We start from the raw sequence: 13,444 nt of genomic DNA, 5'->3' as shown, positions 1-13,444 counted from the left end.
AAATCGAGCACTACTACCATCCTCTGCTGCTGCATTTCTGTAGAAAGCAACTTATTTTTTTTACCTTTTTTTTTTTTTAAAGGAAAACAAAAAGACCCCAGCAAGCAAAAACATTTTAAAAAGTGAATCTTTTCCCCCTATTTAAGTGATTTTTTTTTCTCCTTCCTTTCTACTTTTGGAGAATGAACTTAACATCCTGGCTTCTTTTGTTAAGCCATAGATGACCTTTATCTGTGGTTAGTTGATTAAAATAATAAAAAATACTTTGTAAGAAGAGATATTTTTGATAATAGGACTGATGTTGAAAAATGAGGTAGGGGTTGGGACAATTTATAAAAAGGTAGAGAAATATATTTTAGTGAACTATAACCACAGGTCACAGATTACTCCCAATGAGCCGATCTGTCTGGATTCCCCCTGTCCCCCGACCCAGCCCTTTTCCCAGGGGCGGGAGTGGGCCCGAGGGCGCAGGGGGCGGGGAGCTCCTTTGCATTTTGCACAAAGCACAAGTCTGGGCAGCCTGAGCTCTGGCCAGCACCATTTTTAAGAGCTTTAAATCAGAGGACCTATCTATTCTGGGCCAATTTCCCTTTTTATTTTATTTTATTTTTTTCTGAGAAAAAAAAGAATCAACTATGCAATTGTATACACTCCTGGGTGCATATGAAGAAGGGGAATAAGTGTACTTACGTGTCCAGTATTAATTGGGGCTATTTTTCTGCATTTGGATTTCTCTTCGGAGGTATGTACCTGTAACCCACCCCGTGGAATGTAATCCCCACATGTGATCTAAGGCAGATTCGGCTCTGTGTGTGTCTTGGTGGTGGTGGCGGGGGAGGGGGCAGTGGGGATTCCTGTTTGCCACATGTTGCTTCTACCCAAGGGGGAAAGTTGTCACCCTGTTTCCCCTTGGTAACAAAGCCACCACGACTGTCCTCTTTATTGGAACTGCTTATGGTTTAGAAAGATTCCTTCTTCCTCAACAAACTTGAAAGTCACTTATTTTCCAAATCTGCTAGTCTGTTAATTTAATCATTCTCTATGGCTATAATTCTTAGGCTATTATTTGAAAATAGACTGGTTTTAAGAAACCAATGAAGTCAAAGGCTCCAGAGGAGGGGTAGCTTATATTCTGTCAGGGCCGGGACTCATATGAGATGAGATTCCCCTCAGGTACAAAACTTAAGCGGGCACTGAGAAACTCGGCAGTCAAAACAGATGCTGTCTCAACGCAGTATTGTTTTTAATTAATGCAAAAATCCATGATGAACAAAAGACAAGATTCCACAGGATTGGGACTGGGGTGAGGGAAATAAGGTTGAGCTGAGCAAGTCGGGGATTGCATCTTGTCTTTACGTACAATTGTGATAATTTGTTCATTGTGGGTGTTTTTTTTTTACATTAGTTTTAATTTTCAAAAAATATTGCATTAAAGTAGTATCTTGGTTACTGGGTTTTGGGGCACCCCTTCAGTTTTGTGCACTAAATGGGTGCCTTGCTCACCTCACCCTGTTTCTGGGGTTAGAACACTGGTGAGACCAACATGCACCCGAACAACAGGTGGCTCAAACTCACACCTTGACTTTGCACAGCTCCCTTCGCTTTCCCGTAGGCATCCATGTCTGTATCATAGGGTCCTGCCCTGGACCAGTAGGAGTGGAAACAGACCAGGGGTTTCCCAGAGAGTTAAACCAGGGAAGTTTTGATTCTCCACTGGACTGCTGTGTTTGGATTTGATCTGTCATTAGATTCTAGGTAATACTTTTTAAAAACAAGACAATGAACAAAAATGGAAACCTTGTGTCATGTTTGTTTTTGTTTTGATTTATAAATTAACCAATCCTAATTTCTTGTGACCTCTTTTCAAATAAAAAAGGTGGAAATTATGGGGCGAGTATGGTAAAATAGGGCTTTATTTAGGTCCTATAGCTTTTTATTAAGAAATAAATTAATATTTTTCTTAATTTGGGAAGGTAACTATTTATTGAGACGTTAAAAACCATCTCCATTCTAGGGATGAGGGAACCTGAGTGAGTGGATGTTTTTCTATAGGGATGAGTAAGGTTTGTTTTGCTTGCTGCTTTGAGGGGGTCGTGTGGGATACAGGGGTAAAGGAATAATGCCTGGGAAATGAACTTGGGTTGGTTTGTGGTATTTTGGGAAGATGAGGGGGTAGAAGAGGCAAGCGCATGCAATCACTGTGTTGGGGAGAAGGGAGGAGAGTGGTACACGGTGTGAGCAAAAATTCCTTATCTTAGGGGAGGTCTGTGGGCGGGGTGGGGGTGGGGACCGACCCCGTCACCCTAGGTGAGGGATGATACCATCTCTCAGGCTTCAATAAGTGCACTTAGTTCCTTTAATCCAGGGTGTTGGGGTACCCACCGAGCTGTTTGTTGGGAAGGGGAGATTTGCCCCTTTTGACTTAAGACAGTGCTACCCCCCCACCCTAATTCACCCCAGCCCTGATGGAACACGTATACCATAGGATAAGCCTCCAGATACCTCCCTTGATCTCTGCTGGTTTTATTGAGGGTTAAAAGATTTAACCAAAAGTTTTTCCCTCATACTGGATTCTATCATCAAAATAAAAATTGTATTAAATTTCTTTTTAAAGATTCGATCTCTTCGTGGAGTGGGAATGGTGTTGCGTGCAGTGGTGCACGGGGCCGGAGGGGCCGCCTCCGTTGGCTGTGTGTCTTCTCAAGCAAAAGCGAAGCTCACAGACCAATAAAACAAACACACAAGAGCTGTGACTTTGGTGCATTTAGGAGGTCACACCGAGCTGGGGAGAATGTGGCTGGATCTGAGTGACTTCCGAGAACCCTTTACCACCCTTACTCATCTCTAAAGAGCCATATGTCCAAAGTTCCAGTCACAATGTTTTCTTTCCCAATAAAAGAGCTTCAGAGATGATTGTCCCCGAGTTACTCAGACACTTCTGGACTCCGTGTCCTCCCCTTTCTCCAGGGAGTCAGTGCCCCAGACACATAGCCACAGCTGAAAGGACAGAATTAGGAGCCCCTTCCTGGCCTGGATCATCTGCACCCCAGGATTTTCTAATCTTTCCCTGGAGGCCTTTCGGCTGCAGACTCCGTGAGTCACTGGGCACTGTCTGCGCTTTGTGGAGCCCCAGTCTGCAGAGCACATTGTGGTTCGCCCCCTGTACTTAAGCTGATTGACAGAATTTATGAAGTCCCCCGTGCAGACACTCCCTATGCCACAGCCCTTCACCGGCCTGGCGGTTGAGATGGGGAACGGAAGCTGCCTGACAGCCACGGGGCTGACAGGCGTGGGGGTGGAAGGACTTTGGCCTCCTCCAGTGCAGCTAACTGCATCTGTGACTCATCTGTGAGCCACTCACCCCACCTCCTCCAGCCGCCCCTCCCGCAGGCTTCAGTCCTGGCACAAACCTGCAACCAGAGCAGGATTCTGAAAATAGAAAAATCTAATACAGCCCTTGCCTTTCCGCCCTTCCTGTCAGCCACTCAACCTCCACTGGGCGTATGTGGGGTGGCGATTGGGGGGTAGGGTCCTGTCACTCAAGCCTCAGCTGCTGCCCCCATTGCGTTCCTGGTTGGATGCCCATCCGAATCACCCACTGTTTTTTTCTGCTGCTTCCCTCCAATTCCTTGATGTTTTTTCTCTCTCTCTCTGCTGCTCCTATACCTCGAAGTACTTAAAGAATAAAATAAGGCTCTTGAATAGAGAGCGGCGGCGAGAAGCAAAGTGGATCATGAGATGTTGAGGTGGTGCGCACCTCGTCCCGTGGCGGGCCTTGGGAGGTGTCCCCCGCCCCCAGACTGAGGCCCGTGGCACGCGGGTGGGGGCGGAAATGCTCGATAGCTTTTAGGACTTGGAGAATCAGGAGAATCGGGCGCATGGGCCACCTTCGCAGCAGGTGTAATGCCTCTCTGTTCCAGAGCGACTCCCTGTCTCGATATTTTCACTGTTTCCACAGTCTCAGCCAAGACAGGGGACTTGCTCAGCTGAGGCCGGAAGGGTGTGTGTGTGCTGGGGGTTGGAGAGACAGTGTCACTTGGAAAACTCGGGCCCCCACCTAAGGATTGCTGCCTCTGTACAGACTCAAAATCAATAAAACAGCAGCCCTTTAACTCTCGCTTTCTATTTTATTTCCTGTCTTTTTCATATCTAAATGGAGATTTTCGCCTGTCACGGTCAGCTGCGGTCCCCTCACTTCCCCTCCTAGTGTCCCCCACCCTTCCACATCTTGCTTCTTGGGTTGCAGGGAGGGGGGAGGAGTGGGGTTGTTGAGCTGAACAGAGGTTTCCAGCCCTCAGCTTTCAAAGTCCTGCACATGAATTATTAATTTGGAGATCTGGTGTCTGTCTGGGTTGGAGCGAGGAACTAGGTACCTGGAGTGGGCTCCAGTTTCTCATTGGTCGGGGTGTGTGTGTGATGGAATAAGTGGGGAGATCTTTTGCTTGGGCCTCCCACCCCCGCCCCAGAAACTGGCACATAAACATACCGATACTTGTGTCTGCATCCTGGAGAGATTTCAGTTTCTCTCCCTACTTTTCCACTGCGCCCTTCACATGAAATATGTTTTATGCTCTCTGGAGAAGGATGTACAAACAACTGATTCGACCCCCTCCCCAGTTCTTGGGTCTCCCCAGGCAAAAAATCCCCTGAGGTCTAATCTGCATTTACTTCCCAACCGCTTTTGTTAGGTCTGTCAGGGGAGGCAGTAAGGAAGCCTTAAGTACCTTTGTGTTCTTCCCACTTCCTCCACCCACCTCCCCTCAAGATATAAAGAAACGGAGCTCCCCAGGGAAGCCACCACTGAGTCTAGAGAAGTGGCCCAAATCCTTCTAGTTTCATACTTGGTATTACTGCCCCCCTCAGTCTCCAATGCTCGTGAACTCGAAGAGAATCGGAGCTGGGAGTGGGGTAAAGAAGGGAATCTGGGTATTTTTTCCCAGCTCCCCATTTTTTTCTCACCTTTCTTAGGCTCCTCCACTTCCTCTCCACTTTCCCAAAATTGTGTGTGTGCTCCTTTAAGGGGCTGGGCATCCCTCCCGCCCTCTCCAGAGTCGGCTGAAGTTTCCCAAGGAGCCTCCTCCAGCTGGGCTGGACACACCTTTCAAAGCCCCCAAATCGTGCTCCACGCACCTCACCTCGAAGGCTCCTTTCCCCTAAGTTTACCCGCTGCCCCTCTCCCTCACTGACCTCCTCTCAACAAGACCCAGCCTCTCCGCAAGGGGCTTGAGCATCCTCGAAGTTTCCTACCCCTAACTGCTCCGTCCCCGGATGGAGCCGGAGAAATGTGGTGGGGGGGCCGGGGCCAGAGTTTCGACATCGCCCCCCAGAAGGAGCAGCCAGAGATGGGGGTAAGGAGAGGAAACTTGGGCTTGGGAGGGAGAGGGAGGTCGGCCAGAGGGTGTAAATGGGGAGGACGTGGAGATAAAATTGGGAAGAAACGGATCTGGAGCAGGAGGGTGTGTCTCATAACCTGATGATGGAGCTTGGTCTGTGTTTTTCACAGTCTCAAGTTCATCGTCACATTACCCATTAACCAGCCCCTCCCTTTACTGCCTGCCAGCCCTGGTCCTGAGCTCCCCAAAGCCACTGATCTCAGTTTCCCCTGAGAGTCTGAGTGTAGGCCTCCAAAGGTGGCGGCTGAGTGGATCCCGGCCCCCAGGGGTGGAGAAGCCGGGGGATTAACCCTACACCCTTCACAGCTCTCTGGACCGAAGTCTGTCCAGGAGGGCGGGATTCCGGAGCCCAGGAGTCGTCAGCTTGGCAGTCGCCTGGCCTCTGGATGCCTCCCAGGTAATATGCTCTTCCAATTCTTCTACTCTCCAGAGATGCCTTCGAATGTCATACCACTCAAGCCTGGCTTCATATCCTCGCTAAAGATACCTCTGTAATGCTCTCCTGGCTCAAAGTGCTCCTGTTTGAGGCTCGCTCTCTTCTCTGTCCTGAGCTGGCTGGGAGCTTGGACCTTGACGGTCCATCTGTTTTCTTGACTCTGTTACCCCTTTTCTCGTTTACTTATTAAAAAGATAATTGAGCGCCTACTATGTGCCAGGCACTGTTCTAGGCTCTAGAATAAAGGAATACAAATTCTCTCCTAAGCTTTCATTCTCAGGAGTTAGAGGAGGATCTTAATCTTCCCTCTTCAGACCCTCCTGTCTCACAGGCGTGGGTGTATGTGAGGGTGGCAGCACTGGGGGTCGTCATAACCTCTCTTCTCCTCCTGTAGGGGAGCAGACCCTAGCGTGGGCCCCCGGCGTGCGGAAGGGGCTGGAACCTGAATTGCCAGGAACCCTGATCTGCACCAACCTGAGGGTTACCTTCCAGCCCTGTGGATGGCGGCGGAGTCAGGTGAGATGGTTAAGGCGATGGAAGAGACTGTGAGCAGGAGATGGGGAGGAGGGTCTAGAAGGATTTAGACAGACATTACGGGAAGTGAGACAGAGTGATGCTGAAGGGCTGTCTTTTGACTGTATTGGGGAGAGTCAGTGAGGACTCTCTCTAGGGAGGCGAGGGGCGGCAGAGCGAGGACGAGCGAGATCTCAGAAGTCTTTGGCATCGGCCTTGTGCTTCCCCTAGGACACTCCCCTGAGCAGTGAATATGATTTCGCCCTGGTCAACATTGGGCGATTAGAGGCTGGTGAGTACAGGGGTTTGGAGAAGGGGCTCGCTGGGGTGTTGGAACTCCTCTTCACCCTTCCCCTCTTCTCGGGGCACAGCTGGGAATGCAGTGGGATAGGCAGGGAGAGGTCCTTCTAGGGGCACCCCAATCCATGACTACACTTTCCTCTAACTCCCGATTTTAGTGAGTGGCCTATCCCGGGTCCAGCTCCACCGTCCAGGGGCACTGCTTAAATTCATCCCCGAGGAGATCCTGATTCACGGCCGAGACTTCCGGCTGCTCAGAATTGGTTTTGAGGCTGGAGGACTAGAGCCTCAAGCCTTTCAGGTAAGAGGCACCCCCATCCGAGGCACCCCTCCTCCCCTCAGAACCTTGGGGTCCTTTCCCTGGCAATTCCCAAGACGCCCCTATCTCCCAGGGCGCCTCTCGTCATTCCCTCTGCTTCTTTCCTCAAGGAAAGGCTAAAAGCCTGAGGTAAATGTTAGCATAATGGGAGTAAAGGGCATGAATTCTAGCCCAGCTTGGCCAACTATCAGGAGTGTGACTGGGCAAGTATTTTCCTTTGAAAAACAGGGCAGGTTGGAGGAGATTCTTCCTAAGATTCCTCCCAGAATTAACACTCTGTGATTCTGTGGTTCCGTACGTGTTCTCCTGGCCCCAGGCCCCTGGCCCGTGGAAGCTCCCTCGTCAGGGACTGTCTTCGCTGTTCTTTTCTACTGGTGGCAAAGACAGTGAAGAAACACATGGGCCCCATTTTCTTCTTTCGCTTCAGTCTGAGCCCAAAGGATGGACTGTCCTTTCCCCATAGGTGACCATGGCCATTGTCCAAGCCAGAGCTCAGAGCAGTCGAGCCCAACCGTACACAGGAATAACCCTGAGCAAGGCTGGTGAGTGAGGATGCTTTGGGGCAAGGAAAGGGTAGAGACTGAAAAACAGAGGCTGCTGAAGACACAAGAGCTGAGAAGGCGTCTCTGGTTCCTCTCCCTCCTCCTCCACGCCTCACGCGTAGGCCAGAGTTCTGGCTCCAGAAAGCCATCCATTCCCCTCTTGGAGACATCAGAAGACTGGGAGACTGAGAGGAAAAAGCAGGGGGCCAGCTCCTGGAGGGTCAGCCTCGTCAATGAGAGGTTCGACGTAGCCACCAGGTGATCCCCTGACCACCCCCACCTGCCGCCCCGTCTTCCCACAGTTCCCTGCTCCTCTAAAGCTACACCTGCCACACACTCCAGCCTCCCCGGACAGTCACAGAGCTATCCCCGGACAGTCACAGAGCTATCCCCCTCACCTCCTGGGTCTCTACGTCTGAGATCACTGGGACTGATCCCCTCCTAAGCATCTTCCTCATCGCAGCTTTGCCTTACGATGAGGTCACTAAGCCAAGACATGACCTAACTCTCAATTTCACAGCCTCCCCCGTTACTTCTGGGTCCCTAACCGGACTCTGGACAGCGAAGTCAGGAGAGCATTCAGCCACTTCCATCAGGGTCGAGGGCCGGTCAGTGTGCGGGTCAGGGTAATGGGTGTGCCTTGGAGGGTTACGGGAGGTCGGGGCTCATCTGTGGAGGGAGGGGCTCCCGGCGGAGTCAGGGCCGGAGCGAGTTTTTCCCACAATGATCCTCGACTCACCTATTCGAAGCGCCTGTGCTGGCATCACCCTGGGGGCAGTGATCTTCTCCGCTGTGGTGGCTTCTATGCAGCCAGTGACCCTAACAAGGAGGACATCAGGTGAGGGAGGGTTGATGAGAAGAATCGAAGGCCAGTGGCTCAGGGCAGACGGCTCCTTTACTCGCTGACTCCTCCCCTCCAGAGCAGCTGAGTCGATGCTCCAGGCCGGGCACGCCGACGTTGTCCTGGTGGACGCTGTGGATGAGCTGCCTAGTCTTGCAGATGTCCGACTTGCCCACTTGAGGCTGAGGGCCCTCTGCTTGCCTGGTGAGAACCACCTTTGACCCCTACCCCTACCCTTAGGTCCGCTGACCCTAACCCGGTTTACTTTTTGCCTGTGATAGATGAGTAACTCTTCAGCCTGCTGATCCTTAGTTTTCTACTCAACTCTCCCGTATCCCAGACTTCCTGATTTCCTGTCTCCCCAACGCAGTTTTTTTTTTTTAAAAAAACAGCTTTTTTGAGAGATAATTTACATAGCATCTTAACTGTTCAGTTCAATGAATTTTATTATATTTACGGTGTTGTACAAATATCACAATTTAACTTTCGAAACCTCATGGCCATTGGCGGTGACTTCTCCTTCCTACCCCCAGCCCTAGGCAACCACTATCCAACTTATTCTTAACCCTTTGGGCTGTAGACCCTGAATCTTGAATCCCGACTTCTCCTGATCTTTGCCCTTCTGACCTCTGCCCTCTCTCAGATTCATCGGTAGCTGAGGATAAATGGCTCTCCGCCCTGGAAGGAACACGATGGTTGGACTATGTCAGGTACTCCGTCTTTTTCCAGTCATGATTTGTAATGCAACCCTCCCCAACCTTCTGTTAACTTGGACGCCTACGTGGCCTTCCATTAACTCTTCTCCTTGGTTTCCCAAGACTTTATTTGCTGCCCCTTAGAAGGGGCAGGATTTGAGTCTGCCTCTCTTCCATCCCTTGACCCATTACTCTCCTCCTCCAGGCTATCATTCTTCCCTCCTCTTCCTCACCTGCCCCTCCAGGTCTTGTCTTCGAAAGGCCAGTGACATCTCAGTCTTAGTGACATCCAGGGTTCGCTCTGTAGTACTTCAAGGTGAGTTTCTTGGGTCAACTCACTCCATTACCTGACTTTTTCCTTTACCCACCTGGCCGGGTTCTACTCAGGGAGGGAGACCTATGAGGCTTCCTCGTCTCCTCCCAGTGTTACCATCCTTCCCTCCCTTCGCCAGGCACTACTCACGACCTCCAACTCATCCTTCAGGGCTACTCTGCCTCCCAACTACACCTCGCGGTCCCTAACGGAGGGTTTTCCGCCCTCTGTTCCCATCCTTCCATCAGTGGATGGGGGTTGGGGGTTGGGGCGGGAAGGACAATGTGGAAGCTGGTTTAAGATTTATAATTCTGCCTCCACATGCGGCTGGGTATTTCTAGCCAGGTGGAGTCTGTAAGTGAGTCATTCGAGGTCTTTGTTTTCTCTTCACTTCTGCGCGCCCTCTCAATCCTGCCCACCCCAAACTTTCCCCCTCCGCGCCTCTCCCTTCCTCTTGCCATGTTTCCTTTTCTCATTCTCTTCCGCCCTAGTTTATTGGCCCCTCCTTCTTTGTCCCTTCTCCCTTTATCACCCAGAGCGCGGTGATCGTGATTTCAATGGCCTCCTCTCTTCACTCGTCCAGCTGCTTTCAGCCCCTGAAGCCCGAACACTGCTTGGGTTCCAGTCACTAGTGCAGCGAGAGTGGGTGGCGGCTGGACATCCCTTCCTGACCCGACTTGGGGGAACTAGGGTCAGTGAAAAGGTGAGAATGTTTGGGGAGGGTATTGGGGTGGGGGGCACTATTATAAAGAAGGGGATCAGAAAGTTATAGAGTATAGTCCATTGGAGGTGAATCAGGTCCGGAGGGTCCTGAGGTTCGGCAGAGCTTGGAGGGAGACCCAGACGCACGAGGGACCGTACCCCCTGCTATGCTCAGTTCGGATTTCCATCTCTTGATCTCCTTAGTGGCCCGTTCAGTGTCCCTCTCATCCCCCGTCATTTTGTCTTCTTCCCCCTTTAGGTCCCCACAGTTCCATCCTCTTAATTTCCCTCTCCTCAGGCCCCAGTGTTCCTCCTCTTCCTCGACTGCGTCTGGCAGCTCCTCCAGCAGTTTCCAGCTGAGTTTGAATTCTCTGAGTTTTTCCTTCTTGCCCTGCACGACAGTGTCAGGGTTCCTGACACCCTTACGTTCTTGAGAGACACTCCCTGGGAACGTGGGAAGCAGAGTGGACAGGTGAGTGGCTTCCACTTTTGATTCCCCGCCTCCCTGCCACACTGAGGAGTAATTTCTGAAGCTTGGTCTTGATTTATGAAAAGTGAGGTGCCATGGGTGGGCAAGGGGGAGGTTGGTGCTCACTCTCAGGGGTGGGCTTTCACCCTACATCTGTCTTCTGGAGTAAGAGATGAGAGTTTCATGATTTCTCTCTAGGCCTGGCAGGATTACGGGTTTTTTTGTTTAACCATCCTTTTTCTTGTTTCCTCTGTTCAGTTCAACTCCTATACACAAGTCTACACCCCAGGGTACTCCCAGCCCGCAGCTGGGAACTCTGTTAACCCACAGCTGTCTGTCTGGGACTGGGATTTACGCTACAGCAACGAACAGATACTACAATTCCACAACCTTGGTTATGACCCGGAACATTGCCCAGATTCCTGGCTCCTCCCTAGACAGCAGGTGAGCTGTCTAAACTTCCTAAACTCCCTCGACTTTCTCACAGGCTCATCCTACTAGGTGGGGAGAATAATATCTGAGTTCCCCGGGGAAAGCTACCCCACTCTTATTCTGTAGCTGTCATAGTCCCTGACTGTCCCCAAGAAGTCAGAAATCCTAGAATGGCAGAGAACATCCTTTTTGTCTTCATCTTCTCACGTACAGATTTTATAAGTTTCCTTAAAATCAACTTTAATCCATCCTGAGGCCTAATCTAAAACCTAATGAGGAGGAAGGATGCCGTTCTCAGCCGGAGGCTTGTCGTTCCATCTCTAGTGTAGTGTGAGTGGGTGGCAGCTGCACATTCCTTCTTGACCCAGTTTGCGGAAACTGGGATCATCTGTTTCTAGTTGCCGCTTGATTTCCTGTTTCCTTTTAGTCAAGCTTCATGGTTCCTGGACCCCCGAGTTCTGTGTGGCTCTTCTCTAGAGGGGCCTTGACCCCTCTGAATCAGCTCTGTCCTTGGCGGGACAGCCCTTCCCTGCTGGCAGTCTCTTCTCGTTGGCTCCCTCGACCTGCTATCTCCTCTGAAAGTCTGGCTGATCAGGAGTGGGGGCTCCCCTCATATTGGGGAGCCTGCCCTTTACCCTCGGGGCTGCTGCTGCCTGGATATCTGGGACCCCAGATCAGGCTCTGGAGACGCTGCTACCTGAGGGGGAGGCCTGAGGTCCAGGTGAGAAGGGAAGACGGGGATTGGGGGTGGGAGAAGGGTTTGACTGCTGTAGAAACAGAAACCAGGTTATTTTCAGGGGCTGGAAAAGGGGGTTGGGAGATTGGTAAGTGAAGTACCATTCGTGTTGGTATCAACGTGAATAGGTTTGGGAGTGTGGATGGGTGGGGGAAACTGCCTATGGCTCACTTCAAGTGGAACTTAGGGCATAGCTGGAGGGGTAAAGGGAATTAAAGATACCAGAAGTAGCAGACAGATTTCAGAAGCAGAGAGCTAGAGCTGCAATAATATTCCTCTCCACTTCTCTTCACCCTCTCCCTAGATGGGCCTCTCAGCTCCCACAATCTCTGGCCTCCAAGATGAGCTATCCCATCTTCAGGAGCTATTAAGGAAATGGACACCAAGAATATCTCCTGAAGATCACTCCAAGAATAGAGATCCAAATACCATTCTCTCCCAATCCCATTGAAATTGCTGACTCTCTCATGGGCAGGGTAGAAGGCGGTCTGGGTGAGGGAGGGTTCTGACTAATCCTTCAGCTTTCTCATCTGGTCTTACTGCCTCGGCTTTCACACTCCAACCCGTAAACAAACTCACTGACCTGAGTTTCCAATGAGGACTGGTGGTGCTAACCTCCAACTCTTGCTCAGTCCGATTTGGTTCCTCAAGATTACCTATCTAGCTTATTGCGATTTGAAGAATTAAGACACAAAAACAAAAATAATCCAGAATATGATAACCTCTTTTTTGAAGGCAATTCCATCCCTTTTGGATATCCAGCTGAGATCAGTGAGATCAGATTCTGTTCATCAGTCCCGACCAGATGGCCTACACACCTCACTCTCACCTCTTAATGCTGAATTCCAATTTCTATTTCCTCCATTACAGCTTCCTATGGCTATGAAATGTAACGGGAAACACCTTGTCTCTTCCAATTGTATGTTTTTGTAGTGACATTTTTATTTAAGGGGTCCATTAAAGCACAGTATTTATACACACTGCTGGCTTTGGCTTTGTGTCTGAATAAAGGATCCTAAGTTAGAAAGGGGTGGGTGGAGGGTGAGTGTGACTAGAGAGAGGGTGGCACCCACATTATTGATAAGGAAATAAGGGGATGGGTCAGGTGACGCTCTGCAATTTGGAAGAAGGGTCCTACTCCATGCTTCCCATTTAGGTGTAGATGGGGCAAAAGTGTACGAAGACGTGGCTGCCCGGGCCAGGTTCTGTACTGGAGATTGAAGCCTCTGGGCTTCCATGTCAACCTCCCCATGGCTTTGGTCACACCCCAATTCTAAGCCTCCGGTTGCCTTCAGCACCCTATGCAACACTCACGAGGCGAGCCCAGACGTCACTCCAGCTCCGACAGACCGCAGTCCCCTCCCTTGAGGAAAAACAAAATACTACCGCAAGCCTAGGCCGGTGCCGCGGCCCGGGGTGCAGGGCCGCCTCCGCGCCCCACAGCAGCCGAGTCCTTGGGTTTGGGGGTTCCTCAGCACACCCTTCTCAGCACAACCACAAAATACACGGAAAGTAAACTTCTGTCCTTTCAGTTTCCAAATTTACATGTTGGGAGCAGTGTGACCCCGTAATGTCTCGCGCTGCCTGGAGAGGGTCTGCGCGTTTCCGCTCCGCCTGCCTCGCCCTGAGCGCTCGCAAGGGCAGCTGAGGGCAGGACCCGGGACCAGTGAACCACGCAGTCCGCACCGAGTCTCGTCTCAGCGGCTCCTAAGATGGCCGCGGCCGCTTCCGGCCCCGCCCCCTCGGGGCCCCG

General features: G+C 51.0%; 1 protein-coding gene across 3 annotated transcripts; it reads left to right on the top strand.

The window, feature by feature from the left end:
• The first annotated feature begins 6 nt into the window (after positions 1 to 6).
• On the top strand, positions 7 to 12,671 carry MTMR11 (myotubularin related protein 11). Of its 3 annotated transcripts, XM_015595348.2 has the most exons (17): positions 7 to 5,348; positions 5,700 to 5,790; positions 6,224 to 6,345; positions 6,574 to 6,634; positions 6,801 to 6,943; positions 7,425 to 7,503; positions 7,626 to 7,761; positions 8,024 to 8,111; positions 8,253 to 8,341; positions 8,424 to 8,548; positions 8,988 to 9,054; positions 9,285 to 9,355; positions 9,889 to 10,055; positions 10,353 to 10,526; positions 10,782 to 10,967; positions 11,383 to 11,676; positions 11,996 to 12,671. In XM_015595348.2, exons 1-17 carry the CDS (start codon positions 5,283 to 5,285, stop codon positions 12,140 to 12,142), a joined length of 2,106 nt encoding a protein of 701 aa, XP_015450834.1. In that variant the 5' UTR covers positions 7 to 5,282; the 3' UTR covers positions 12,143 to 12,671. The 3 variants fall into 3 exon arrangements, with proteins under 3 accessions (XP_015450834.1, XP_015450833.1, XP_015450835.1); XM_015595347.2 differs by having other exon boundaries at positions 8,024 to 8,341; XM_015595349.2 differs by lacking the exon at positions 11,996 to 12,671 and having other exon boundaries at positions 8,024 to 8,341; positions 11,169 to 11,517.
• Positions 12,672 to 13,444: the final 773 nt, after the last annotated feature.

This window comes from Pteropus alecto, unplaced genomic scaffold, assembly GCF_000325575.1.
Source record: "Pteropus alecto unplaced genomic scaffold, ASM32557v1 scaffold106, whole genome shotgun sequence".
NCBI classification, from domain to species: domain Eukaryota; kingdom Metazoa; phylum Chordata; class Mammalia; order Chiroptera; family Pteropodidae; genus Pteropus; species Pteropus alecto.
The sequence above is the reverse complement of the archived record's forward strand: the minus strand, read 5'-3'. Positions and strand labels throughout refer to the sequence as shown.

Excerpts from the sequence above, each read along its gene's own strand:
- MTMR11 (XM_015595347.2), top strand. The coding sequence starts at position 5,283 with ATGTGGTGGGGGGGCCGGGGCCAGAGTTTCGACATCGCCCCCCAGAAG. Across the intron at positions 6,635-6,800 it reads CATTGGGCGATTAGAGGCTG|TGAGTGGCCTATCCCGGGTC; the intron begins GTGAGTACAGGG and ends TCCCGATTTTAG. Across the intron at positions 8,342-8,423 it reads CCTAACAAGGAGGACATCAG|AGCAGCTGAGTCGATGCTCC; the intron begins GTGAGGGAGGGT and ends CCTCCCCTCCAG.